General features: G+C 50.8%; 1 protein-coding gene and 1 long non-coding RNA gene across 6 annotated transcripts; one reads left to right on the top strand and one right to left on the bottom strand.

Moving 5' to 3' along the window:
* Nucleotides 1-1,035: 1,035 nt before the first annotated feature.
* On the top strand, nucleotides 1,036-10,126 carry LOC125965293 (uncharacterized). Its single transcript, XR_007479030.1, has 2 exons — nucleotides 1,036-7,448; nucleotides 9,623-10,126. It is a non-coding gene; the product is annotated as an uncharacterized LOC125965293 (long non-coding RNA).
* On the bottom strand, nucleotides 9,836-23,971 carry IL10RA (interleukin 10 receptor subunit alpha). Of its 5 annotated transcripts, none has more exons than XM_012534325.3 (7): nucleotides 23,812-23,971; nucleotides 21,614-21,728; nucleotides 20,816-21,006; nucleotides 19,570-19,739; nucleotides 17,687-17,834; nucleotides 15,546-15,667; nucleotides 9,836-12,453 (listed from the first exon to the last, which is right to left on the bottom strand). In XM_012534325.3, the coding sequence occupies exons 1-7, from the start codon at nucleotides 23,876-23,878 to the stop codon at nucleotides 11,527-11,529; spliced, it is 1,740 nt and encodes a 579-aa protein (XP_012389779.1). In that variant the 5' UTR covers nucleotides 23,879-23,971; the 3' UTR covers nucleotides 9,836-11,526. The 5 variants fall into 5 exon arrangements, with proteins under 5 accessions (XP_012389779.1, XP_033290403.1, XP_033290405.1 ...); XM_033434512.2 differs by lacking the exons at nucleotides 21,614-21,728; nucleotides 23,812-23,971 and adding exons at nucleotides 20,166-20,300; nucleotides 20,572-20,724 and having other exon boundaries at nucleotides 20,816-20,926; XM_033434514.2 differs by lacking the exons at nucleotides 21,614-21,728; nucleotides 23,812-23,971 and adding exons at nucleotides 20,232-20,300; nucleotides 20,572-20,724 and having other exon boundaries at nucleotides 20,816-20,926.
* Nucleotides 23,972-25,041: the final 1,070 nt, after the last annotated feature.

Below are 25,041 nucleotides of genomic sequence, written 5' to 3'. Positions count from 1 at the left end.
ACAGTTTGTTCGTGTGTCATCACTCCTTCCTCCGGTCTGTGCCCTACTGGACCCGAGGTGGGGCCTGAACTGGGATGTCAGCTTAGTAGGTACTTAATGCAGAGTTGTTCAATCCAGAGAGATTGAGTTCCTGGGGCAGCTGTGGATGGAGCAGGGCCTGAGGGGGCCCTGCCACTGCTGAAACTGCAGTTAGAACTACCAGACACTGGTCTCCCTGCCCATGTCCCAGCAACAAGGTGGACAAGATGCAGAAGCCCAGGACCATGATAGGCGAGGAGGAGAGAAGTCATGGTATTTGTCCTCCTATCCTCTCTTTCCTGAGGCCTGGTTTCTTTCTTACTTTGGGTTCTAGCAGATTGCCGAGGAAGGAAGGAAGGAAGGAAGGAAGGAAGGAAGGAAGGAAGGGAGGGAGGGAGGAAGGAAGGGAGGGAGGGAGGAAGGAAGGGAGGGAGGGAGGGAGGGAGGGAGGGAGGAAGGAAGGAAGGAAGGAAGGAAGGAAGGAAGGAAGGAAGGAAGGAAGGAAGGAAGGAAGGAAGGAAGGAAGGGAGAGGGGACTTATAGCTGCTATCCCCTTACTTCCCTCCGGGGTCTGGGGTCCATTCTCTCAATGTAGCCAGGCTCCAGCTTAATAAACCAAAGCTCCGGATTTGGAGGTCTTCAGCTGGGCCCTAACTCCTCTATTCCTGAGTAGGTGGGGCTGGGGAAGAGCCCCCCAGTGACTTTAGATCCCTCCCTTCCTTGAAGACCTATTGCCGGGGAAGGGCTGACTTTGGTGTCCTTCTTCCTTGCATTTCAGTTCTGAGGGCTGAGCCCCATTGCTTAACCCAGGGGGTGTCCAGCCTCAATAAACTCTCAGCTATGCCCTGCTCAGTGTGGATCCTGGGTCTGCAGCCCCGGCAGGACTGTCCTAGGCCCCTGAAAGTGCTCAGAACTCAGCGGCCTTGGGAAAAACAGAAAGGATGGGGCCCAGAGCCCAAGTGGTCTCGGCCCCCGGTTTGGTGGCTTCAGGTTAGGAGACAGAGACAGCTGCCGAGGGCTGGGAGAAAGGAGGGTATTTCCTCCATTCTGCTCCTCAGTTGGGAGCAGAACTGAGACTGGGCCACTTCCTCTTTTTGGGTCCTCTGACGCGTTCCCTGTCCTCTCTGCCTCCCCCTCGTTTTCCTGACTTCCGTAGTCTGACCGGCTAGCACGGCTTTCTTTACCCTGGATTCTACATGTTTCCGTTGGGGGCAGATTCCAGCTGATTCAGAAACGATAAGGGAGAAGATGCTGAGAAATCTGGCTTCAAGTCTGGTTGGTGTGGGCATTGGCTGGGCACCCAGACCCATGGCCGTGCCAGCACCGACCCCCCCCCCCCACCCAGGCCCTCCTTCTCCCCTTAACTATTCCTCATCTCACTGGCCCCAGGAGCCAGGAAGCGGTCACGAGTGTCAGCAGTTCCGTGGCCCTTCCCATGTTCACTGCCACCAGGTTCCTCTTTGGTGTCTTTGCCAGGGCTGCCTTTGCCTAGAATGCCTTCTCCTCCCCACTCCCCCCACCCCCAGCCACATCTAGTCTCCACGGTTGGCTTAAGTCTCATCTTGCCTGTGGCCTCCCTCAGGACTCTAGACTTGAGGTCACCCGATCAGGCAGGGTTACATCCCACAGGTTTTTAGTAACTGCTAAAAGTGGAGTCCATAGGCGGGGCTTAATAGATGCCTGCTGAGTGGAGAGAAACACCCAGTTTCTCTGGCCACAGAAGGCTGCCTTGTCCTAGAGAAAGACGCCAAGGTGACATGAGGAAGAGCAGAAACTGCTGATACAATATGCAGTCTGCAGAGTACAACGCATTTCCATGCGTGTTACTGTGTCTTGAACCTTGTAGCAACCTTGTGACGTGGAGATGATTACTGGTCCCATTTTACATATGGAGAGGCTGAGGCTCAGAGAGGTGTATGCTTTGCCTAAGGCTGCACAGCCAGCCACATTGACTGCATTGGAGCCTGAGTAGAATCTGAGGCCTCACAGATGCAGCCTGATCTCGGGGCTGGTGGGAGGAGGGTTGAACACTGTAGAACAGGGTCTGGTCTTGACCTGTCCTGCCATGCTGTGTGGCCATGGGCTGTCACTTCACCACCCTGGGCTTCAATTTCAGCATCTGGCCATCGAGGACTGGACTACTTCTCCAAAGTTCCTCTCTTTTACTTGAAGGAGAAAAAGAGTTTCACCTTCTAATCTCTGTACTCTCTGTGTTTAGCACAGCACCTGTCACTTGGTAGGCATTCAATACACAAAAGAGGCAAGTATACTACAAAGTGTAGTTATAACTCTCTAACTCAGGAGGTGGCAGCCGAAAGGTGATGGCTGCAGTTCCCTTAGACCCTGATGGTTTAGGATCCTAAATATTACTCAGTCTTTCTTTGACCTTGGCTAGGTCTGACCAGCTCACGAGACTGGACCATTCCCGACCGAGCCCTTCTTGAGCAGGAAGGTAAAACGCTAACATTTGCTGAACAAAGATCTGTGCAAAGCAGGGACTTCAAATGCACTGTGTCACTTCATCCTCCCAGCCTCACAGGTGAGGGAACAGAGGCTCAGGGTCTGGTGAAATGATTTGCTTAAGGCTAGGCAAGAATGTGTTGTCTTTATAACTCTTGCTCACTTTTAGCCTCTGCCCAAGCTAGCAGCTCCCTGAGCTCCCTGGCCCCCTCGCTCTGGTCTCTAATCTCTTTCCCAGGTCCCCTCGTGTGGTGAGAAGGGCTTCTCAGAAGCCTGGCCTCTTCAGGCCTTGTCCTCAGCCCTGAGCTTCCCACTGACCCATTCCTCATTCTTTCTTTTATTTTTTATATCCCCTTTCACCTCCAAATCATCAAATTCTGTGCATTCTTTAGGTCATCTCAATTTTCACTTCTCCAGAGAAACTTCTTCAACATCTATGGATCTTCTTGTCTTCTGAGTTTTAATTACAAATACTCTCTGGCTACCATAACTTAATTCTTGATCATTCCCTTGTATTTATTCATTCATGCAGTTTCTCTAATAGGCCAGGAACTGTGCTAGGCACTGTGTAGGAATCCAGTCTCTCTTGAGATTAACCTCGCTTTCTCCTATTTGATGGGTACTTTTTGCGGCAAAATTCAGATCTTATACTTTTTCTGAGTTCTTTATGGTACCTTGCACGGCTCTGGCCATAGCCAGGAACTCCTCAGGAAATTATGTTGAAAGATTCTTCAGTCTCTTCAGGGAATCTTGGGTGTTGCTTCATCCCTGGTCCAATCCCAGGTGCTCGGAAAACCAAAACTTTCGATTTTCTCTTTCCGTCCTCAATCATGTTCAACCCTTTGATCATCAACTGATACAGATCTGGAGAAAGTGCTCACAGTGACTTTTTCTATTTGAGAGATAATGGCCAAACCCATGAAGTAGCTGGACAGGTGAGGGGGGAGCTCTGCTCTCCTGTAGCTTCCTTTTCAGCTGTAATGACCTTGCTCCATGCCACTGACCACGGTTGGAGGGCCCAGTGTCTATGGTGTCCCTCTCTCTGGCCCAGGGTTCTGAGAACCTCACAGTGGGAGTAGATCAGTCTATCATTACTTTTTTAAAGTGCTTAGTGATCAAAAACCATCTAGAAACAGTGATATTTAAGCAGATCTGGTACAAAACAGGAAGCCAGTGGCCTGGTGAATTCTCACACTTGGGGACCAGAAGTGAAAATGTTCTGTCTGCCCAGAGCAGCAACAGGCCAACAAAACAACAGGTGGGGAAGTGCTAGAGATCCTGGTAGACTCCCTGTCTCTTGGATTTTTCCTGCAGAGACATGGGGGTAGTCTCCCCATCCCCAAAGCCTAGGATGAGGTTTCTCATACACAAGCAGGGAGCCGTAGAGAGGCAGAGGGGTGGAAAATGTAAGAAGCCTCATCTTCAGGTCTAGCCCCAGGAGTTGGTGGGTCCCAGGTGCCTTGTTTGTATAAGGCTGCCACTGGACTTAAGGATTCTCAGGCCCCTTCCAGCTGCAAGGCTATTTCAGAGTGTGGGTGACTTCAGTTCCACAGTGCTGGGGGAGGGAGGCAGGGAAGGAGGGAGGCAGAGACACCTCTGAGAGTGTGTGTGTGTGTGTGTGTGTGTGTGTGTGTGTGTGTGTGTGTCCACTGCAGAGGTGAGCCAAGGAAGAGACGGATCGTGTCTTGTCACCGGCTGTATTCCCAGAGGGCCCACCCATGACAGGTGCTCAATGAATGTTTGCTGAAGGGGTGAATGGCTGCATGTTCAATGTTTTCACGGTCCCTTGCCTTGCCTCCTCACCACATCCCCTTGCTCTAGGCTTCCTCTTTAGTCTGTAGCCCTGAGTCCCTCCAACACCTAAGAGCTATAGGGTGAAAACAGCAGAGAAGGGAATAATCATGGTATAATATGATGAAGCCGAGAAGATGACGAGCCTGAAAATAAAATCAAATTTATATCCTGACTGCTTTCATTTCAGATCGGTCTAATGTCTCCCAAGTATACGTTCAGCCTCAGGCTACCATTACCACATTGCCATCTCATATGTGAACATTATACTACTTCACCATCTTTCACATGCTTTTCTCTGTGAGGAAATCCACTCCTTCAGGCATTCATTTATGCATCCAAAAATGTACTGAGCACCTATGCTATATATTAGCCATTGGTTGGGTGTGAAGGATACAGAGAGAAATCAAGAGGAGTCTCTGCTCTCCAAGAGCTCACAGTGAAATGAGCATGGAATGTTGTATGTTCAATGACAGCAGTATGCCCAATGCATTCATGAGAGGAGTCAGATTGAAGATTACTCTCTCCATGTGGCAGATGAGAAGACTGAGGCATGACAAGATTGAGCTGGGTGACGGTAGAACTCAGGTCTCCTGAGTTCCATTCCACTCCTGAGCATTCTGTTCACTCCCTGGGTGTGTTGCCTCTTCCCTTTTGCCCTTGGGGCATCTCCAGACCAGCCACCTTGGCTTGGAAGCTTGTCCATGGATTGGTCCTTTCAGCCTGGGTGGACTGATGGGCACTTCCTCCATGTGAGGAAGTTTTGCTTTCTTCACTCCATTGTATCATGCCACACAGTGCTTGTTCTACTAGATGTGTGGTTTCTTTGCCCCAGGTTTGAACCGTGGGCTCAGATCTTACAATATCTCAAGTTTTGGAAGTCTCCCAACCTCACTTAGCATAATCTAATAAATCGTGTATTTTACTCCTTTCAGTTTAGTCCAACAAATGTGCATTGAACACTCTAGCTGGACCAAATGGCCCTCCTATGGACCGCTGTGCACATCTCCATCACAGCACGTTCAGCTGATGCTTCTTATGATCCCTTACATCCTCTTGGCCCCACCCCTGATTCTGGCCAGTTCTGAGTGGGCTCTGACTGACTTTGTGCTAACCAGTCTCTTCTGCAGTGCCCACTGCACATCACTTGCTTTCTGCCCTGGCTCCTTCTGTTCTGGGGGAGCCCATGCAGCCCTGTTCACCAGCAGCCCGAGAGTACAGATGAGTCAACATCTCTGGGGCAAGCCTCAGCCAGTGAAGTTCAGGAGCTGATGGATTAGGAATTCTACTGTCAGTGCTCAGGGGACAGTTGGAAGAGGCCTCTATTATGCTCCAAGAAACATTCCAGTGGGATCAGGGTCCAGTTGCTCTCAGCATGACCAGCCTGATAACATATTCTTGTTTTGGCTTTTCCTTCTCCTGTTCCCTCACCCTTGTTCCCTCTGATTGCCTTCTAAATAAACCACCTGCCCACAATTCCTTGAATCAGGCTCTGCTTCTGGATGGGGCAGTCTAGGCTAAGGCAGCACTTACAGCCTTATATTGTAAGTCTGTGTTCATTTATTTACTTGCTCATTCATTCCTTCAACAAATACAAACTGAAGTTGGGGAATGTAGGAGTGAACAAAAGAGATAAAGTCCCTGTCTTTACAGATCTTATATTTTATTGGGAGAGACAGACTATGAGCAAATAAACACATAAATCGATCATGTCACTTCAGATAATGATAAGTGCTCTGAAGGAAGTAAGCTGGGGATAGAGGGATGAAGTAGAGATGGGGCGGATACTTGGGGAGGGTGGTGAGGAGAGACTTCTTCAAAGAGTCTCCATTTGAGGAGACACGTGAATTAAATGAGGAGGGAATGCAGGATAAGACCTGGGAGGAACAAGGGCAAATGACCTGAGATGGAAATTAGCTTGAAGCAGAGTGGGCAGGGGGAGGCTGCAGCAGGTGTGTCGAGAGAGTGGGCAGATACCAGCTCATCTGGATTTGGACCAAGAGCAAAGGAGAGGGCTTCCAGCAGGGGAATAACATGACCTGAGTCGTATGTTATAAAGATCACGTTGGCTACTGCACTAGAGTAAGTATACTGTACAGATCATGCTGAATTAGACTAACGGAGCCGGAGTGGAAATAGAGGGGCAGGAAGGGGATGAACAGTGGTCCAGGTGAGACATGATAATGGATTTGACCAGGATGATCATGTGGGGGTGGTGACAAGTGGTTGGGTTCACCATCTGTTTGGAAGGTGGAGCTGATAGGACCTACCTGATGGATCAGATGTGGGTTGTGAAGGGATGACTCCTGGTTTTTTGTTATGAACAACTGGGTAAATGATGGTGCATTTACTCAGGAGGGGAAGACTGGGGGAGGAATGAGTGTGTGAGGGAGTCAAGAGTTCTGCTGCAGACATATTTTTGAGATGCATGCTAGACATCTAAATGGAGCTGCTCAGGAGGCAGCAGAGTTAGGGAGAAGTCCTGCTTGGGCGTTTGGAAGTCACCAGCATCCAGATGGCATTTAAAGGTATGGACTGGGTGGTACCATCTAGGAGCAGTGAGGAGAGAAGGGTTGAGTTTAATAGAACAAGCAGCAAATCATCAAGTTATTCTCGAAAGCAGTGACTCTCAGACTTTAATGTATATGGGAATCACCTGCAACTTGATCACCTGGAACTTGTTTATTAAGCAGGTCCCTGGGAACTAGCCTTAGAAATTCTGGGCCTTGAGGAAAAGCTTAGGAAGACAAGTACCCCCAGGTGATTTGAGTGCCCTGGGGGATAGGTAGAGGGGTGCCTAGGATTTGCATGACTAGGTAGCAGGATCCTGAAGAATGTTTCTGTTCTCTCCAGGGCCATCATGAGGACTTAACCTCCACCAGCCCCTCCTTCCTTGTGCAGGTAGAGGTATACAGGTGTGGCACCCACACCCAGACCTTTGCTCGTCATGTACCAATCATCACCAGCACCCCTCCCTGTGCCTACTCCAGAGCTAACCAGCCCCACAGATCAGCTGATTTACTACAAACCCTCAGCTGCACCCTTGTGATGGGCTGTGATTGTCCAAGGAACAACATGGCACCAATGACAGTGGGGTCTGCAAGACAGGTGCCCAGCATAGGCATGGCTAAGAGCAGAGGAATGGCAGCCTGCTTTTCCTCTGGTTGGGCGATCATGAGGTGAGTATTTTAACTGTATATTGGCTGCAGAGGAGCTTGGTGGTCTTCTCCATACCTTTGAATGAGAACTTGACCTAAGTGGGTCATAGCACAAACGCTTTCGTATCCGAATCCTCATCTCTGGACCCAGGGCCGAGTGCCATGTTGGGCACGTAGTACATGCTTAATAATGTGTTTCTTGAAGAAATGAAATGCTGACAAGGAATGCCTCCGACAGTTCACCCCGCATTCTGCCTGGTTCCTTCTGACTCATGCCAGGGTGTATTGACCCTGTTGTGTACTGACCAGGGTTATCTTTCTAAAACACAACTTTCACCTCACCCAACCCTTGTCAGTGTTTACTGGGTCCCAGCACCCTTTTTCAATGTTTATGGGAGTGAAAATGAAGTTAAGATCAAGCTGATAGTGAGGTGTGGTGGCTTATCAACAAAAGTGATCATAAATGATTAATCAGAAATTTTTAATTGTGGATTTGCTTTAAAAGAAACCCATGAGCACTACAGGAAATAGATGAGTCATGCCTTCTAGTACCTAGTGTCCTCTAGACTGGGGTTTGATAAAATCAGCCTTAACTGCTAGAACTACCTCACATGGTTACCAGTGTGCTGTCCCAGGTGGGCACAGCAAGACCCCCTTCTTTGCCGTTCGTGGGCGGGGCTCAGCGACCCTCCACCTGCACTGCCCTGTGGGCTCCATTCAGTGCAGTGGGTGGGACCATCTCAGGGGTGGTGTGTGTGCTGTGACCGTGTGTGCATTGGGAGTGGGGTGGGGAGGGATGGAGATCTTTGGGGAAAGACGAGGCAGACTCTTTGACTATAGCTATTTACAAACTCGGGAAAACAGAGTTCAGTAGAATGCCCACTTCCCATCTCCTTACTAAGTGGAAGTTCCATTAGCTCATAGAAATGCAGAATCACCCATCCTTCAGCTTAGAAAAGCCCTCGAAGGAGGTTTCTCAGTGTAGGAACAAACGGGGCCATCTCTTGGAGACTTTATTCCAAATTCCCAAGAAGCCTGGGAAGAACTCGCTCAGTTTATCCCATGGCCCTGGCCGTGCTGGGTGGTCAGAAAGCAGCTTAAAAGAGGAGGAGACCCGGCACAAACTCCTACTCCTTCCACATAAGGGAAGCCTGCTGCAAGAGCTCACGTGCTTGGACTCCACTCTCTCCTTTGAACTACTCCCTGCTTCCTCTCTTCCATCCAAACTGGCCTCAGTTCCTTGAGAGGGATTCGTCTTACTCTCTGAAACTTCCTATTCATGTCTCAGCCAGGCTTCATCCAACCTGCCCCAGAGGCCTTTCCCTTGGGCAGACGCCATCTCCAACACTCATTTCCAGGAGGAAGTGACCAACCCCATACACCAATTTGACAAGGAGGCCTTCGGGGCAAAAGTCTGAGCAGGTCCCAAACGGTATAAGATTAGTCAAGTTCTCTGAAGATAACAGGATCAATGCTTCCCCAGAACTGGTTATTTTCTCAGAGTAAAAGGGGAGAGGCATCATCAGAGATGACACAGGGGAACAGAGATGTGGTGTCCCCGACCACCTCCTGGAGGATCCAGACTGCGACAAAGAGCAAAGTGTACCCCAAACTCAGGCCCCAAGCCCTGGGTCTGCTCCACCGGCTGGGCTGAGCTCGGGGAGAGCCTGAAACCCACACGTGGCTTTTCGTGGAAGGGGGAGGCTGCTTTTAGAATTGAATGCAGATGGCTTCTGCACTTACGAGAAGCACTGCTGGGACACACGTCCACGTTGGGGGGAGCAGCTGGCGAGGCTCCAGGAATGCCTGGTCTGCTGTCTGCCTGGAAGGGAGGGGCTGTTGGGTCTCCTTTCAAGTTGTCAGAATTCACATCCAAAAGATAGTGTTTTCTGTCCCACTGTTTCCTTTTCAGTCTTCTTGAAGAACCCTCTGCATACTCTTTCATTTACACTCATTTTCATTACCTCTCATTACATTACATGCTCTATACCTTACGTTGCATTCATTATCTTTCCTCACGTACTCTTTCAGCAATTTCGTCACATAACATACATTTTTCATGATCTCTTTCATTTTCACCTGTTTCCAAGAAAAACTGTCCATTTCCCTATACAGCTTTAAATGTAACTCTTCATGTGTGATCTCATTTAAACCTCCTGACATCCCCATGAGGAATGATTATTCCCATTTTATAGATGAAGAAACTGGAACTTAGTAAGAAACTTGCCCAAGGTCACAGAAAATAAATGTTAACATGACGACTTGGACCTGATTTGAGCCTAAGTCCTCAGTCTTGGTAGCTTAAAGTGACATCGCACATCTACTCATTATCATTCTCGATCGTCAACAACTTGATGCCTCTACCAGCCACTGTGTCATCAGAAATCTGATTGGTTTCCCAAGATTCCTGTGGTTCTGACAATTTATTGGAAGAAAGAACACATGTCACTCATTTACAGAGCCTGCGTTCAAGGCACATTCACATCCTCGTTGTCAGTGGAACCTCACACCCTTATGAATGAAACAAGTCAGACAACGTTTTCTGGTTTCACAGATGAGGAAAAGTGGCTTTCCCACGGTCACACGGCTAGAAACAGTGAAATCAGAATGAGAACTCCTAGGCTATCGAAATACCCAGAACTCTTTCCCTGTATCTTGCTGCTGCTTCAATAAATAAATGAACAAAATAAATAAATAAACCTTCCAAGGAAACGCTGAGAAACCCCTCCTTCAAGCCTGTTTCTAGAGGGAGTTATTATCGGACTGGCGCCTACGAGCTTCCTGGCAGAGTGGAAGGGGCTCTGGCTGGATTCCCTGGGCCTGATATCTATTCCCAGAATGCCACGGAAAACACAGGGCCGAGGATGACTTGGGCGGTGGGCACGCCCCAGGCCTATCACCCCTCCCAGGTTCCCTGCCCACGGATTGTAAAATGGCTTTGCAGACAGATTCTAAACTGACTGTGGGGAAGCGGGGCCCACACCTGCCCCCTCTCTGGGCCCAGGGTCTGATTGTTCTCTCAGCACAATGCCATGCACTCTTGCTACATCAGTTAGCCTGCGGCATGGGAAAGAAGCCAGCTCTGTGAAGGCGTGGCTTCCTCCCTACCCAGGGTCAGTTGGGGTTGGAGATGTCACCCCAGAAGCCAGCTTGGCTATCATCCATCCATCATCTAGAAGGGTCCCCTAGAGATTCTTTACATCACAGATGGGATAACTGAGGCCCTCTGAGAAGTGGCTGGCCCAAGGTCGCACAGCTGATCATTGAACAGAGACCCTACCCCAGTGTCCTGTCCTATAGCTGGATGTCAGCAGCAAACACAGTGCAGGTCCTAACCCTGACCCTCTTGGGCAGATAAGGTGGCGTCCAAGCCTAGAGGCCACCTGAAGGCCTGAGTTTTGACCAGTACAAACACCCATGCTTTCGCTGGTACTGTCAGCAAGATGGTGTGGGCAGCAGGGTGAGGGTAGTGCATGGCTTGGCCACTCCAAGTGCCCCAGGGGGATGCTGCTCTAGTTGCTTGAAAGAGGGTGCTGTCTGCAGATGGACACAAGCCATCCCCAGAGCACTGGATTCTGAGCCAGAAGCCCCCTTCTGCATCTCAGCTCCCTTTGACCCCTGCTCCCTCTTTTACCTCCTAGAAATGGCCCCTGCAGCGAGGCCCTGAAGCCTCCATCCTCTCGGCCCTCTATCCTGCTGGAGGCCCTGACACATGGCTGGCCTCAGCAGGGCGGCCTGGCTCTCTGAGCTGACTTCAGCCTGGTGGCCTCACCACAACTCCAAAAGGCCCCATGATTCCCCTGAGCAAGCAGTCCTTTACAATATGGGAAGCATCCCAAGGAGGTGGAGATCTCTGCCCTGCCCTTCTCAGTTCCGCCAGAGTCTGCAGGGCCCCGTCTGCAGAGGAGGCCAATGCCACACATGTACCCTGTGCTAGCTGAGTGTCCTCCTGCCCTGGACACTTACCAGGCCTGGCGCTGGCCTCACTACGCTTGCAGAAAAGTGCCCAGACTGGCCTCGTGCTTCACTTTCATCCCCTGGGGCCCCTCTGGGTCCAGGCAGGGTGCAGCGGAAACCAAAAGCAGCCCTCTGGCCCGAGTCACTCACTTGAGTGCAGGCTGGAGATGAGTGGCAGGGCGACCAGGTCTGAGTCAAAGCTGCCCAGGAGACCGCCTGGGGCTGCCACACAGTCCAGAGGGGCAAGGTCGTGGGCAAAGCTCCAGTCAGATGCTCCAAGGTCACCACAGCGGGTCAAGCCCAGGAGTGACCAATCCTCAGTTGGTGGGTTCCACTGTCCAGCTGGGGCCCCTGAGGGAGTGAGAGTCATTTCTGGGGGGTCCTGTTTCAAATAGCCCTTGGCCAGGGCTGGTAGAGGCCAGTCCACCTCAGCATCCACGCATGTCTTGAATTTGGGGCCAAGGCCATCTGTTGAGGAGGACTCTTCTTCCAGGCCGCCTGCCTCGGCTGCCCTCTCCTCCGGGCACCGGGTCTGCTTCAGGTAGCCCTGGAAGGCCCCTGCAGCTGGGTCTTCTCCTGCAGCCACCTCCGGTCCCAGGGGACTCACAGGGCCCAAAGCTGAGCCACCCTGAACATCCTCAGGCTGCCCCTCAGGGTTCTGGACCAGGCCAATGCCACTGTCAAGCTGGTCCCGGCTGTCGCTCCCCGCCTGCGGCTCCCAGCTGGGCTCCGTGCCAGGACTCAGGCTGGGCTCCTGCAGGCAGATCCCGCTGTCTGTACTTTTGCTGCCGCCGCTACTGCAGCTGTCCTCTGGCAACCGGGGCGCCCCCTTTCCCAAAGTACCCCCAGCCTGGGGGTGGGGGGCAGGGAGGTGGAACTGGGGCTCATCAGTCTGCAGGGATGGCTTGGCACTGCTGAAGCCACTGTCCGTGCTGCCGTGCAGCTCCGAGTTCCTCAGCTCTGGGGACACCTTGGGGAAGGCCTGCTCATCGAGGGGGTGAATGGTGTCTTGGGTCTCTGGGCAGGAAAGCTGGCTGATGAGGCTGAAGGGACTGGGCTTCTTGAAGACCTGGGGAGGAGAGGGTAGAGTGAGGGGTGGGAGGGTCACCTGCAGGAACCCGCCCCAGTGTGGCCAGGGGAGGCCAGGGGTTCAGGAGGTACTGCTCCAACAGAGGGGTCCTGCAGAGCCTGGAGTACACTGCCACTTGTCCTTTCGGTTTTGGTTCAGAATTGAGTTTTCCTCCTCATGCAATTCTCAGTTTGACTCAGGCCAGATACCTAAGAAGCCCGTATTCTCGGAGTTCGGACAGAATGACAGGCAGAATGGGAGGCTGCAGGGAAAGGTGAACATTCTCGGGAGGCTCTATCAGCAGTGCTTTTCAAACCCGAAAGCAGGCTGGACCCACTGAGATCTAGAAATGTGTTTCAGACTCTTTTCCACTATGACCCCAAGTAAGAAATATGTTACACAATAACCTGTATGTAAATAGCCCATAAATATATAACTCATATATGATTGAAACCAATTTCACAAAATAATACTTATCGTTACTACCTGTGCACTGTGATCTATTGTATTGTCCTGTCCTATCCTATCCCATGTTATTCATTTCATCTCTTACAACGCTGGATGTGAGACACCGAGCTAATTTCTTCACTCCCTGAGTGACTCACATAAACACAGCCTGGCTGCAGCGTGGGGCAGTGAAACAAGCAGAGCTAGCAGCTGAGGGGGCCTCGTTCCCCATCAATTGCCCAGAGGCCCAGGGAAGTCACTTAACCTCTCTCCCCCTTGCTCTTGTGCCCCAGCCGCACTGGTGTGCCTTTTGCTCTGGACAGTGCTGTCTCAGGGCCTTTGCACAGGCTACTCCTGGTTGGAATACTCTTCTCCTAGCACTTTGTATGGCTGTATCCTCCTTATCGTTCAGGTCTCAATTCAGATGTCATCTCCTCAGAGAAACGTTCCCAATCACCCTTGCTAAAGCAGTGCTCCAGACACTCTCTTCCCATTAACCCAGTTTATTTTTTCCTAGCACTTAGTTCCTGGAGTTATTTTTTTGTTTTCTGTGCCCCCACATGCGCACACACACACACACACACACACACACACACACACACACACACGATCTCCAACCCCAAGAGAATAGAAACTCCTTGAGGGCAGGAGTCGTCTGTTCTTATGGGCCACTCTGTTCCCAGAGCTTAAACTGAGCTGGCACATAGTAGGCACTCCAAAGGTTTGTTGACTGACTTACTGACTCACTGTTGCACATCTGCCCTTGTTCCTTTTGTATGTGATGACTCTAATGCAACTCTTATTGGTTGTATCCCTATTGATATCATGTGGCTTGGTGACTAAGGATGTGTATTCTGGAGCCAGACTTCACGGGTTCAAATCCCAGGTCTGCCTCTTATCAGCTGTGTCACCTTGGCCAAATCATTTATCCTCTCTGTGCTTTAGTTCCTCCTATGCAAAATGGAAGTAATGACAGTATTGCCTTCTCAAGTTGTGGTTCATGCATGTAAAATACTTAGAACAGTGCCTGGTACAGAGAAAGCACTCAATAAACACTTGGTGAACTGAATTTTACTCTCTAATAATTCTCTAAAGAAGTATTATTATCTCTATTTCCTAGAGGAGAAAACTGAACCTCAGAGAAGTTAAATGACTTGCCCAGTGTCACACAGCAGCAAAGAACAAATAGATCTGGAATTGGTACTCAACTGTCCTGATTTGTAATCCCCACTTGTTTAACAATGCTTACTTTGATAATCATTGAAGATCAGATCAAAGCAGCTAATGAATGAGAACAAGCAAGTGCATGTTATTTATAAAGTTAGTAACGGCTGTGATCGTTAGAGGAAGGAAACTGGGCTGTACTTATCTTGAGGACGAAAAAACTCATGAGGACAAGTCAATTCTGTGATCCAAATGTTCAGAAAGAACAACAAAAACAGAGGTTGCTTGTCATCTCCTTTGGCATTTTTGCATCTATGTCCATTTCACTGGTTTGCATTAAACGTAATCGTTGATTCGTTGGCTGCCCCACCAGACGTAATCAAGCCCCTTGGGACCAGTGGCCACATTACTCAGCTGCTTCCGTACAACATTTTGCATGTTGTATTTGCTTGGTAACTGTAACTCAACAGCTACCTCTCTCTTACTAGATGCCTTTTCCCAAGCCCAACTAAGACTCTCCCATCCAGTGGTCCTTTCCTACCACTCTGCTGTCTAGTTACCCATCCCTGAGGGCAGGTTCCTTGGTGCACTCACCAGGCAGCCCCACCCCTCTTCTCTCCCCTCCATCCCCATCCCAGAGTTCTTACTCAAAATAATTTCAGAGGGCCTCTGTCTCTCTCCTTATTTTTCCTAGAGATCCTGGGATCCTTGTGGAGGGTCCCCTTCCAGCTGTGAGCTTCCCTGGGCCCTGGTCTCCCTGAAGGAGCCCACCCTTACAGCTGAGCCCTCGACCATCACAGTAATGTCAGCTGTGGGGACCACCTTTGGTCCAGTCTGAATCCCAGGCCAGAGACGGGCTGTGGTCTGGAAATGCTGCTCAATGTGGCAAGCTGAACTTTGGAGGCCGGCTGACTACAAATGCGGTGTTTGTCAGCACTGTGTAGCAAGAGGATAGGCTGTGGGAAGGTCCGGAGATGCTCGCCTCTCAGCATCACCTCTCCGCTCTGCTCTCTCCCACACTGACAGCAGCCCTTTGTCTGCCTGTTCCAGAGCACCCATCGCCAGCCTCTAGGGATGGGAAAGGCTGGGCTCCGGCCCTGACTCTTCCTGGCTGTGGGACCCTCTGCACGTAACAATCTCTCTACGCCTCAGTTTCCTCAGTTGTAAAGTGAGGCTATAACTACCTGACTCCGAGGTACTAATGCACAGGGGCTGGTTTGTGGCCAATTATTGGCAAATAGTAACAAAATGGCGCATGGCGGGTTGGGATTACTGTGTCTTATCTGGGCCACTATAAGGCAACATTCTCCGTGCTGGGCTTGGCATTCAAGCCCTCCCTCCGCCCCCATGGTGCTTGATGAAGGTGCCTCTGATAATGTCAGGGCTGAGGGTACACGGCCTGCCTGGGAGGGTTCTCCCTGCCTCCCGGAGTCCTGGTGGGGCCGGGAAGGATGGGGCAGTGGCCTCCCCGTGAGACTCACCAGGACGGTGGGCAGCTTCCCCCGGCGCTGCACATACAGCTGGAGGGCCAGGAAGAAGGCCAGGGCTCCACAGAGCAGCAGGACAAAGGTGAAGAAGATGCTGAGGTTGGTCACGGTGAAATCTGTGGGCCCAGAGCGATGGGTTTATAGCCTGGTGCCATGGGATATGGAGGGGCAGTCCCCGAGGATCCCATGGCCCCTCTCAGGAGCCTCTCGGTGAGGGGCCGAGTGACCCCCCCCCACACCCCCCCCAGGTTACCTCTAGGCCACAACTCTGGAGGCCACGCCAGGATTCTTGGGAGTCCCTGTCTGGCCCTCCAACCTCTGCCCTGAAGGATTCCCTCACTAGACACATGGCCTCCAGCTCTCTGCACAAAACTCACATGAAGGCATACATAGCGGTGGGGCAGGATGGTACAGCAGGTAAGAAGGGAGGCTTTGGGAGCAGCCAGACCTGGGTTCAAATCCCAGCTCTACCACTTACTAGCTGTGAGGCTGTGGACAAATTAGTTAGCCTATCTGAGCCTTAGTTTTACCGTCTACGAAATGGGCAAAATAATAGTGCCTACCTCATAGATGGCTGTGAAGCACACAGCACTTACCATGAACCAAGCCCTTTATAATATCCCCCCTTATCTGTGGTTTTGCTTTTCGTGGTTTCAGTTAACCTGTGTTCAACTGTGGTCCAAAAACGTTAAATGGAAGATTTCCAGAAATAAACAATGCATCAGTTAAATCGTGTGCCGTTCTGAGTAGCATGATGATATCTCACACTGCTCCACTCTGTCTGGCCCGGGACATGAATCATCCCTCTGTCCAGCAGATCCCACCCGTGAGTCACTTAGTGGCTGCCTCAGTTATCAGATGGACTGTTGTGGTATCCCGTGCTTTTGTTCAAGTAACCCTTATTTTACTCAATAATGGCCCCAAAGTGCAAGAGTAGTGATGGTGTCAATGTGGGCATTCTCTTAAATTTTTGTTTAATTTATAAACTAAACTTTGTCATAGGTATGTATGTATAGAGAAAAAACATAGTATATATACATGCTTTCAAGGCATCCACTGGGGGTGTTGGAACGTATGCCCTTCAGATAAGGGGGGGGACTACTGTACTATGTCACCTGATTCTTATAGCCACCTTAGGAGGTGAATACTATTATCTTCCCTATTTTTATAGGTTAGCATCCTGAGGCCCAGAGGGGTTAAGCAAGTTGCCCAAGGTCATATATTTCATAAGTGATGACGCTGAGATTTGAACCTAGACCTGTATACAAAACTATTTCTATATCAGTGAGTGGATGTTGAAAAGCTCTTAAGGCCGCCTGGCACACAGATGGTGCCTTCCTCTGCTTCAGTAAGGCAGAGTGAGGCTGAAATGACAATGAGTTTGTGCGTGTCTGCCATAAACTGAAATGTACTGCAGAAAAGTAAGGAGTCCCTCTGGTCATTGCTGGACGCTGCCCACACTGGACCGGGCACTCCCAGCGCACTGACTGTTGGCATGATTCGCTGGGCACTTGACATATGTTGTCCTGAGTAGCTAGTTACAGCCTGCTCTGGGCACACCCTGTCTTCCCAGCCAGACTGTAAGATCCTTGTGGGCAGAACCACAGCCTTCACATGCCATTTTCCCTTCCCTCCCTCCCCTTTCCAGCACCGGGCTGAGAGTCTGGCACAGTATTTGCTGACTTTTGCAGCTGTGGGGAGGAGTCAGCTCAGTTCTGCTTTCCTCTGAGGGGGAGGAGGGGAAGTTCGGAGAAGCCCTTGGTGCCCCCAGCTCTAAGAAAAGACAGCGGAGGAATGTAACAAACAGGAACCACCACAGCTGGCTGAGGAGTGCTGCAGAAGGGCTCCTGGGAGTGCAGCTGGGCTCCAGTGGAAGCACCCGCAGAGCTGGGAGACCTGGCTTTGTGGCCACACCCTGGAAGTTGCTTATAGGTACTGAGCCTCAGTTTCTGCATCTCTAAAATGGGGACAATAGGAGCTCTTTCATAGAGCTGTGTGAGGATGGAGAGCTGTGTCGCAGTTGGGGGGCACCTAGCACAGTGCCCCACATCGGCAGCCCTCAGTGGAATGCTTTTCAGAAGTGAGAGGCCCTTCCTGCCTCCCTTCTGCCCAGACAGCAGCCCTGACCAACTCACACTGCGGGGTGAGCACGATGCACTCCTCCTTGGACCAGACCTCCTTGTTCACTCGGGAGCTGACAGATGGTTTCACCCTGACACAGAACTCTCCCACCCCTCTCGGGACTGGGAGGTTAAAGTTTTCATGTTTTATCTTGTCATGGGACTGAAACGAAAACAATCAGAGCAGTAAACACGATATCCTTGTTCCATGCCATGTGCAAGCTGAGAGCCGAAGGGGCCTTTAGAGATGCTCTAAAGCACTGAAGGCCAACCCCCTTTAGTGGTCTTTTTCTAAGATAAAAAACCCTGCATTATCGAGGCAGCCCAAGATCTCTGTGATTACCATGATTTAGTTAGTATTAAAAACGAAAAGGAGCAAAGGAAGCCATAAACAAGACGAAAAGACAACCCTCAGAATGGGAGAAAATATTTGCACATGAAGCAACTGACAAAGGATTAATCTCCAAAATATATAAGCAGCTCATGCAGCTCAATATCAAAAAACAAACAACCCAATCCAAAAATGGGCAGAAGACCTAAGTAGACATTTCTCCAAAGAAGATATACAGATTGCCAACAAACACATGAAAGGATGCTCAACATCACTAATCATTAGAGAAATGCAAATCAAAACCACAATGAGGTATCACCTCACACAGGTCACAACGGCCATCATTAAAAAATCTACAAACAATAAATGCTGGAGAGGGTGTGGAGAAAAGGGAACCCTCTTACACTGTTGGTGGGAATGTAAGTTGACACAGCCACTATGGAGAACAGTATGGAGGTTCCTTAAAACATTAAAAATAGAACTACCATATGACCCAGCAATCCCACTACTGGGCATATACCCTGAGAAAACCATAATTCAAAAAGAGTCATGTACCACAATGTTCATTGCAGCACTATTTACAATAGCCAGGACATGGAAGCAACCTAAGTGTCCATCAACAGATGAATGGATAAAGAAGATGTGGCGCGTATATACAATGGGATATTACTCAGCAATAAAAAGAAACGAAATGAGTTATTTGTAGTGAGGTGGATGGACCTAGAGTCTGTCATACAGAGTGAAGTAAGTCAGAAAGAGAAAAACAAATACTGTATGCTAACACATATATGTGGAATCTAAAAAAAAAAATGGTTCTGAAGAACCTAGGGGCAGGACAGGAATAAAGACACAGACGTAGAGAAGGGACTTGAGGACACGGGGAGGGGGAAGGGTAAGCTGGGACGAAGTAAGAGAGTGGCATTGACATATAAGCACTACCAAATGTAAAATAGCTAGCTAGTGGGAAGCAGCCGCATAGCACAGGGAGATCAGCTCGGGTGCTTTGTGACCACTTAGAGGGGAGGGATAGGGAGGGTGGGAGGGAGATGCAAGAGGGAGGGGATATGGGGATATATGTATACGTATAGCTGAGTCACTTTGTTATACAGCAGAAACTAACACAACATTGTAAAGCAATTATACTCCAATAAAGATGTTAAAAAAAAAAAAAAGCAAAAAGGAAGTATTTTATAGATACTGAGGACCATCCCAGAAGAGGCTAGAATCAACTGTGGTTGAAAGGAAAGAGGATGGATTTTGCAGATTCCAGATCCCCCATTTATGGGAGTGTGCTTGGGCATTTTCATAGCCTCTGAGAGCTTCATTTTGCCATCTATAACATGGAATAAAATCCCCACCTGCAAGGGGGTTGGAAGCAATAGTTATAACATCTCCTGCGCTGCCTGACACCTAGCGGGCACTGTCGTCCCTGCCACCTGGCAGAAGCACAGGTTTAAGGGCTCAGGCCATCTTGGCTACCCCCACTTGCCCCACAAGCTCTCTCGACTCTGCTGGAAAAGTTCCCCAGGGGTATACAAGGGAAGCCTGGCCTTGGGGAATCCCATACCTTATATCGTCCTGGTACCTTGCGAACCTCAATCTCATACTCCCGGAAGTTGTGGAAGATGCTTTCATATGTGTTGCCTGCAGGGGCCATCTTGGGCCTGGGGAGCTGGATCACCCCAAAGATGATGCCATCGTGCACCTCTAGCTTCACGCCGGCAACTGTCAGAGTCACTGAGTTGGGAGACAAAACCATGAGGCGTGCAGCCTGGGGAGGGCCTGGGCACCCCATCCATACCTGGCCTCCAGGGTCAAGCTTTACCCACCCTAAAACCTGGGCTACAGGTTTCTCAACCTGGCAGAACATAAGGATATCCTGGGGAGCATGTTACAAACGCAGATGCCCAGACCCACTCAAGACACAGTGAATCTGAATTTTGGAAGCTGGGCCCTGGAAAGGTCTATTTTTTTTATTTTTACTTTTTTTGCGGTATATGGGCCTCTCACTGTTGTGGCCTCTCCCGCTGCGGAGCACAGCCGCTCCCCGGCATGTGGGATCTTCCCGGACCAGGGCACGAACCCGTGTCCCCTGCATCGGCAGGCGGACTCTCAACAACTGCGCCACCAGGGAAGCCCAGGAAATGCCTATTTTAAACACACTCTTCAGTGATGTTTCTGCAGCCAGTGGAGTACCGGCCTGTGGGCAGGCATTTGGGAGACAATGACCTCCAAGAGCATCATTCTGAATTCTGCAGAGCAGCCTTGCCACACACATAGAGCACAGTCAGTCCCAATCTGCAGAAGGAAAGAATCCCATCACATTTGGGGCTTATTCTTTTCTCTTCTCCCTGCAGAGAGAAACTCCCAACTTTGCTTCAGCAGCACCTCCCTGCTTCAAAGCCTCACACCCTGACCCCGAGGAATTCATTCTTAAAGGGAGGAGGACCTGATCGAAATTCTGCCTCCAGCTTGCTGCCCTATGCTGAGTGCTTATGGATTTGCTTCCCCTCCCAGAACCCTACAAGTACACCAACCTGACCCTCGTGACTCAGCTGCCCCAACTCACCCCAAGACTTCTCTTCTGTAGGATAAACAACTCCAGTTCCCTTTTAAGTCTTGAATAACTTGGCTATTTTCATCTAAACCTTCTCCAAAGTCCTGACTCAGGCTTGTTTGGGCAACTAAATCCCCGGCCAGGAAGCCAGGCAGATGAGGCGAGCTATGGGAATGGAAAGAAAAGTTCTAGACTAGAGCTTCCGGCCAGAAAGGACCCTGAAAGCCATGTTCTAGGTCCCGGGGAGGAAAAGCACCTTCATCCACAGAGAAGCGAGTGTTGGGAGAGGTCCAGTTTGAGTGCTGGCCTCCGTCCACTGCCCGGACTCTGGCTCGGTAACCATTGCTATGATACAGGTCCAGGGTCTGCATGGTGAGATCACAGGACAGCACCAAGGTTTGGCTACAGCTGCGGATGGGGTTCCAGTAGATGGGCTCTACTCCATACCTGGGGAGATAGCGGGGTAGGCATTGGGAGAGGAACTTGTGCTCAAACCTGACTCCTTTAGGAGGGAAGCAGGAGGCCAGGGGAGAGCTCTCATGACGGTATAGCCCTCAGGGTATTCCCTTTAGTCCGGGGCATCTAGTTGCAAGGGGATCTCCCTTGGTTCTGGGACTCTGTACCAATTTCTCTGTGCTCTAGAAGACTCTTAGATTGGAATACGAGTAGCTCAAACGCCAACTCATCCAGGAAGACTTGCCACTCCCTGCAACACAGCCCAATTCCTCCTTTCTCCCAACTACATCTGTAGTCCTTAGGGCTTCCTTGTTCTCCAACTGGCTTACGGATGCTTTTCCTGTTTTTCCAATAACATGGAAAAATCTTGAGGATAAAGGCAATACCTTGGCTTTCTCACCCAGAGCTTCCAGCACACTACTCTGCCCATATGAGACTTGATCGGTACTTGTCAACTGATGGATATGTGCCAGGGTCCTTCCTGGTGTCATTTCAGTAACAAGGCAGGTATCTTCCCATGCCAGGGTGGGTAGAAGGGGATGGACTCACCCACTCCCTCACTCACCTCCCTCCTTTCTCCATCCTCCCTTTTGCTTACCGCAGGAGCTCCACTTCATAGTAGGTACTTTCAGACTGATTCGGGATGGGAGTCCAGTGGAGGACGTGGTAGAAAAATTCTGCTTCAAACCACGCAGATGAAGGTCTGGGCAGTTCTGTCCGCAGGGAGAACAGTGTCAGTACCAGAGCTAGCAGAGGTCCCCTCCACCTCCCCGCCAGGGAGGAGATGATGGTGGTGATGGTGGCAGGCATTCTAACAGCTCCCATTTACTGAGCACTTTACCTTGAGCTGAGCACTCAGCTAAGTACTTTACATATATTGTCTCATTTAATTATCACAGTAATCCTACAAGGTAGGCATTTATTACCCCAATTTTACCAGAGAAGAAACGAAGGTTCAGAGAGGCTAAGTGACTTGTCCAAGGTCAATGGGGTAGTAAGCGGTAGAGTGGGCCTTTGAATCCAGATGCGTCTGATCCCAGAGCTAGTATAGTGTCCTTAAATCACTGTCCTGTGCTGTAGGTGATCAGAAGCAGAAGTGCTGGTTGAGAAGAGCCAAGGTGGGTGTGATGCCTCCCAGGCAAGAAGGCAGGGGCTGAGGGCTAAGATGTGCCCACAATGAGCTCTCAGATGAGCTGGTCCCTGGCTCTGCCCAATCCCTGTCCCTGCTCCAGCCCCATCCCAAGGCCTGCTCTCCGTCCCCACACCTGGTCCCCACCCTGGTCCCAGCCCTGGCTCTAGCCCAAGGCCCCCCTCTCTGGAGTCCTTTGGGTACACAGATATCCTGCTAGTTGGCATCTACCTGTTTATCTTCACAGAACCCCAAGCTGAGTGCTTGCCCCCACTTCTCGGAGGGCTTTACTGCAGCCAGACACCCAGCCTTAGGACAGGCAGCCCGGGGTCTAGACTGGGCTGAGGACGTTTCCACAAAGAGCTGGCACCCTTGGCTCCAAGGTGATATATACTAAGTACCAGTGCCTCTCTCCACCTCCTGTGTTCCCCTCACAGCCAGCTACACCTCTCACCATGGGAAACTAACTTCAAGAGCCTCAAACTAGCACTTGCTAGTGTGACTCAGACAAATCACTTAACCTCCCTGAACTTGTTCTCTCATTTGTAAGAATGCGATAAATACACCTACTTTAAGAGTCTTGCCGATCGAATGCAATGAAGTACGTCAAGGCCATTACCCACATTCAGCTCCTCTTCTCTCCTCCTCGATCCCTTAATGTCTCTCCATCTGACAGCGACTCCCAGGCTTCCCTTGTTCTCCAACTTCTCATCATCTCTCTAATAATGCTTCTTTTTTCTGACTGTCATCCTCACTTAGAAAGCACATCTGTCCCGGTCCCTTGCTTTCTTTCTTATACTGTCTTTGATCCTCAAGTCTGTGTCTCGATTTCAAAACAGTATACGGAAAGTGAAAAACACAGTGGGTCATTGTGGTGTTGGGGCTGCACATCCCCAGCTCAGCTCTCTATCATGTGAATGGTGACTGCATGTTTTACTTCGTATTCTGGCGTCATGTAGAAGCAGTTTCAGTCCCTGCTCTCCCTGCCTCCGCTCCTGGTCCCTCCGGCTCCCAGCCCTTTCATTTTCTCCCTTCAGGATTTAGTCTTTTCAATTGCAGAAACTTTCCAGGATTTCTGGCTGGGTTAGGTGAGCTAAGGAGTAGCAGTAGGGAGGAGGGAGGCAGGTGGCAGTGGGAGAGCACTGGGGGCTAAAGAAGGAGAAGGGATGATCCTATGGGGGTGACAGGTAATAGTGGGGGAAAAGTGCTGAGATAGGGTGACATGGCACGGGGCAGAAATAGATTAATCGGAGAGCTAAGGGAAGGTAGAGTCAGACTGAGATCAAAGTAATTCCCCAGAGGGACCAGCAGTCTCTTCATTTGAACTAGAACAACAAAAAAGCCAGGGGTAAATTTATGACGCACAGGGAGGCGGGTGGACGGTGACTTGTGTGTGTGTGGGGGGGTCATTTAACTTCTCTATCCATACTTCCCCCTCCCCTAGTCAATCTCAGTCTCTTCCACGTCCACAACGGGTGAGCCTGAGACCCAGGCTTGCCAGAATGAGGGAGATTCGGGGAGTAGGGAGATAATGGGTGCCCCTCTCCATAGAGGGCAAACCAGACGTGATTCTCCGTGGGACTCAGAACTTTAATGTAGGAGTGACGACCGGTAGGAGGGGGAGCGGGACGGGCGCGGAGAGGTCAGGGCTAGACCCCGATCCTTACCGTGCGCGCGAAAGCCGAGGAGCAGGCTGAGGAGGGCCGGAAGCTGCACTATCAGGCGCGGCAGCATCCTAGTCGAGCCGCATCCTCCGGAGCGGGAGCAGAAGCCAGAGCCGGGATGCTTGCCTCCGGTCGCCGCTCTGCGGGACTGAGACTGAAGCCTCTGACCGCCTGCCAGGCCACGCCCCGCTAGGCTGACGTCATAGGGGCGGAGCCTCGAGACGCCCCGCCCCCGAGCCGCGGCGTCAGGGAGCCCGAGCAGCGGCGTCAGGGAGCCAGAACCGCTGAGGAGCGCGGTCAGCCCAGGCAGGTGGAGAGGAAGCAGGGGCAGGGCTTGCGCATGCAGTCCCGGGGCGGGGGCCGGGCTCTGGGCAACTCTCACCCTCCTCGCCTCCCGGGGCCCCCGGTGTAATAGGGTGAAAGCGGTCTGGGTAGCCTGGAGAGGGTGTGTGTGTGTGTGTGTGTGTGTGTGTGTGTGTGTGTGTGTGTGTGTGTGTGTGTGTGTGTGTGTGTGTGTGTGTGTGTGTGTGTGTGTGTGTGTGTGTGTGTGTGTGTGTGTGTGTGTTGCGGTGCAGGTGGCGAGGGACAGCCTTGTCCCTGTGGGTGCGGAAAGTGGGGTGAGGGTGTTAGAGCAAATTTTACGGAAGAGTAGGGTTGGGATCCGCAGCTGCTCAGAGTTGGGAAGGAGATTGTCTCAGGTGCTCAGGGTACCTGCTTAATATTTTGGAAGGGGTGCCGACGACGTCTTCCAGCCTTCTTTGGTTTCCCTCGCCTGCCTGAAATCTCATGTTTAGAGGTTTTTTGTCGTGGTCCGAACGGGGGTTGGAAAAGAATTTCCAGACACAAGGCAGAATGTAAAGAATATAGAATTTATTAGAGGGAAGGGTCGCCGCCAGAACGGCGGGTCGACCTCCTAGTAGTCTGGGAGAGTCGAGCCAGAACATGTGCTATTGATCAGTTTTTATAACCAGAAAACAAAGGAATGGCCCGAGGTGAAAATTTCGTTTACTGATTGGTCGAGGCACATATACCTTCCTTCTATAGGGTGGGAGTGGGACAGGGCATATGCCTTTCCTTATTTGGGACAGGTCCCGTTGCCCAGGTGGGCTCAGAAATTTCCTAACCATTGCAACATGGTGGGGAGGGCGATTAAGAGTCCGGTAGGGGGTGTAACGCTGACACTTTTTCAGGCAGGGTCGTCCTTTGTCCTTGAAGCACCATTGTCCTTGGAGC

Source organism: Orcinus orca, chromosome 8 (genome assembly GCF_937001465.1).
Source record: "Orcinus orca chromosome 8, mOrcOrc1.1, whole genome shotgun sequence".
Lineage (NCBI taxonomy): Eukaryota > Metazoa > Chordata > Mammalia > Artiodactyla > Delphinidae > Orcinus > Orcinus orca.
Note: the sequence above shows the minus strand (reverse complement) of the source record. Positions and strands in the feature narration are given on the sequence as shown.

Coding starts and splice junctions, on each gene's coding strand:
- IL10RA (XM_012534325.3), bottom strand. CDS start 23,878: ATGCTGCCGCGCCTGATAGTGCAGCTTCCGGCCCTCCTCAGCCTGCTC. Junction 17,835..19,569: donor AGGTACCAGGACGATATAAG/GTATGGGATTCC, acceptor TTTTCGTTTCAG/TCCCATGACAAGATAAAACA. Junction 15,668..17,686: donor CATCGTGCTCACCCCGCAGT/GTGAGTTGGTCA, acceptor CTGGGCCCACAG/ATTTCACCGTGACCAACCTC.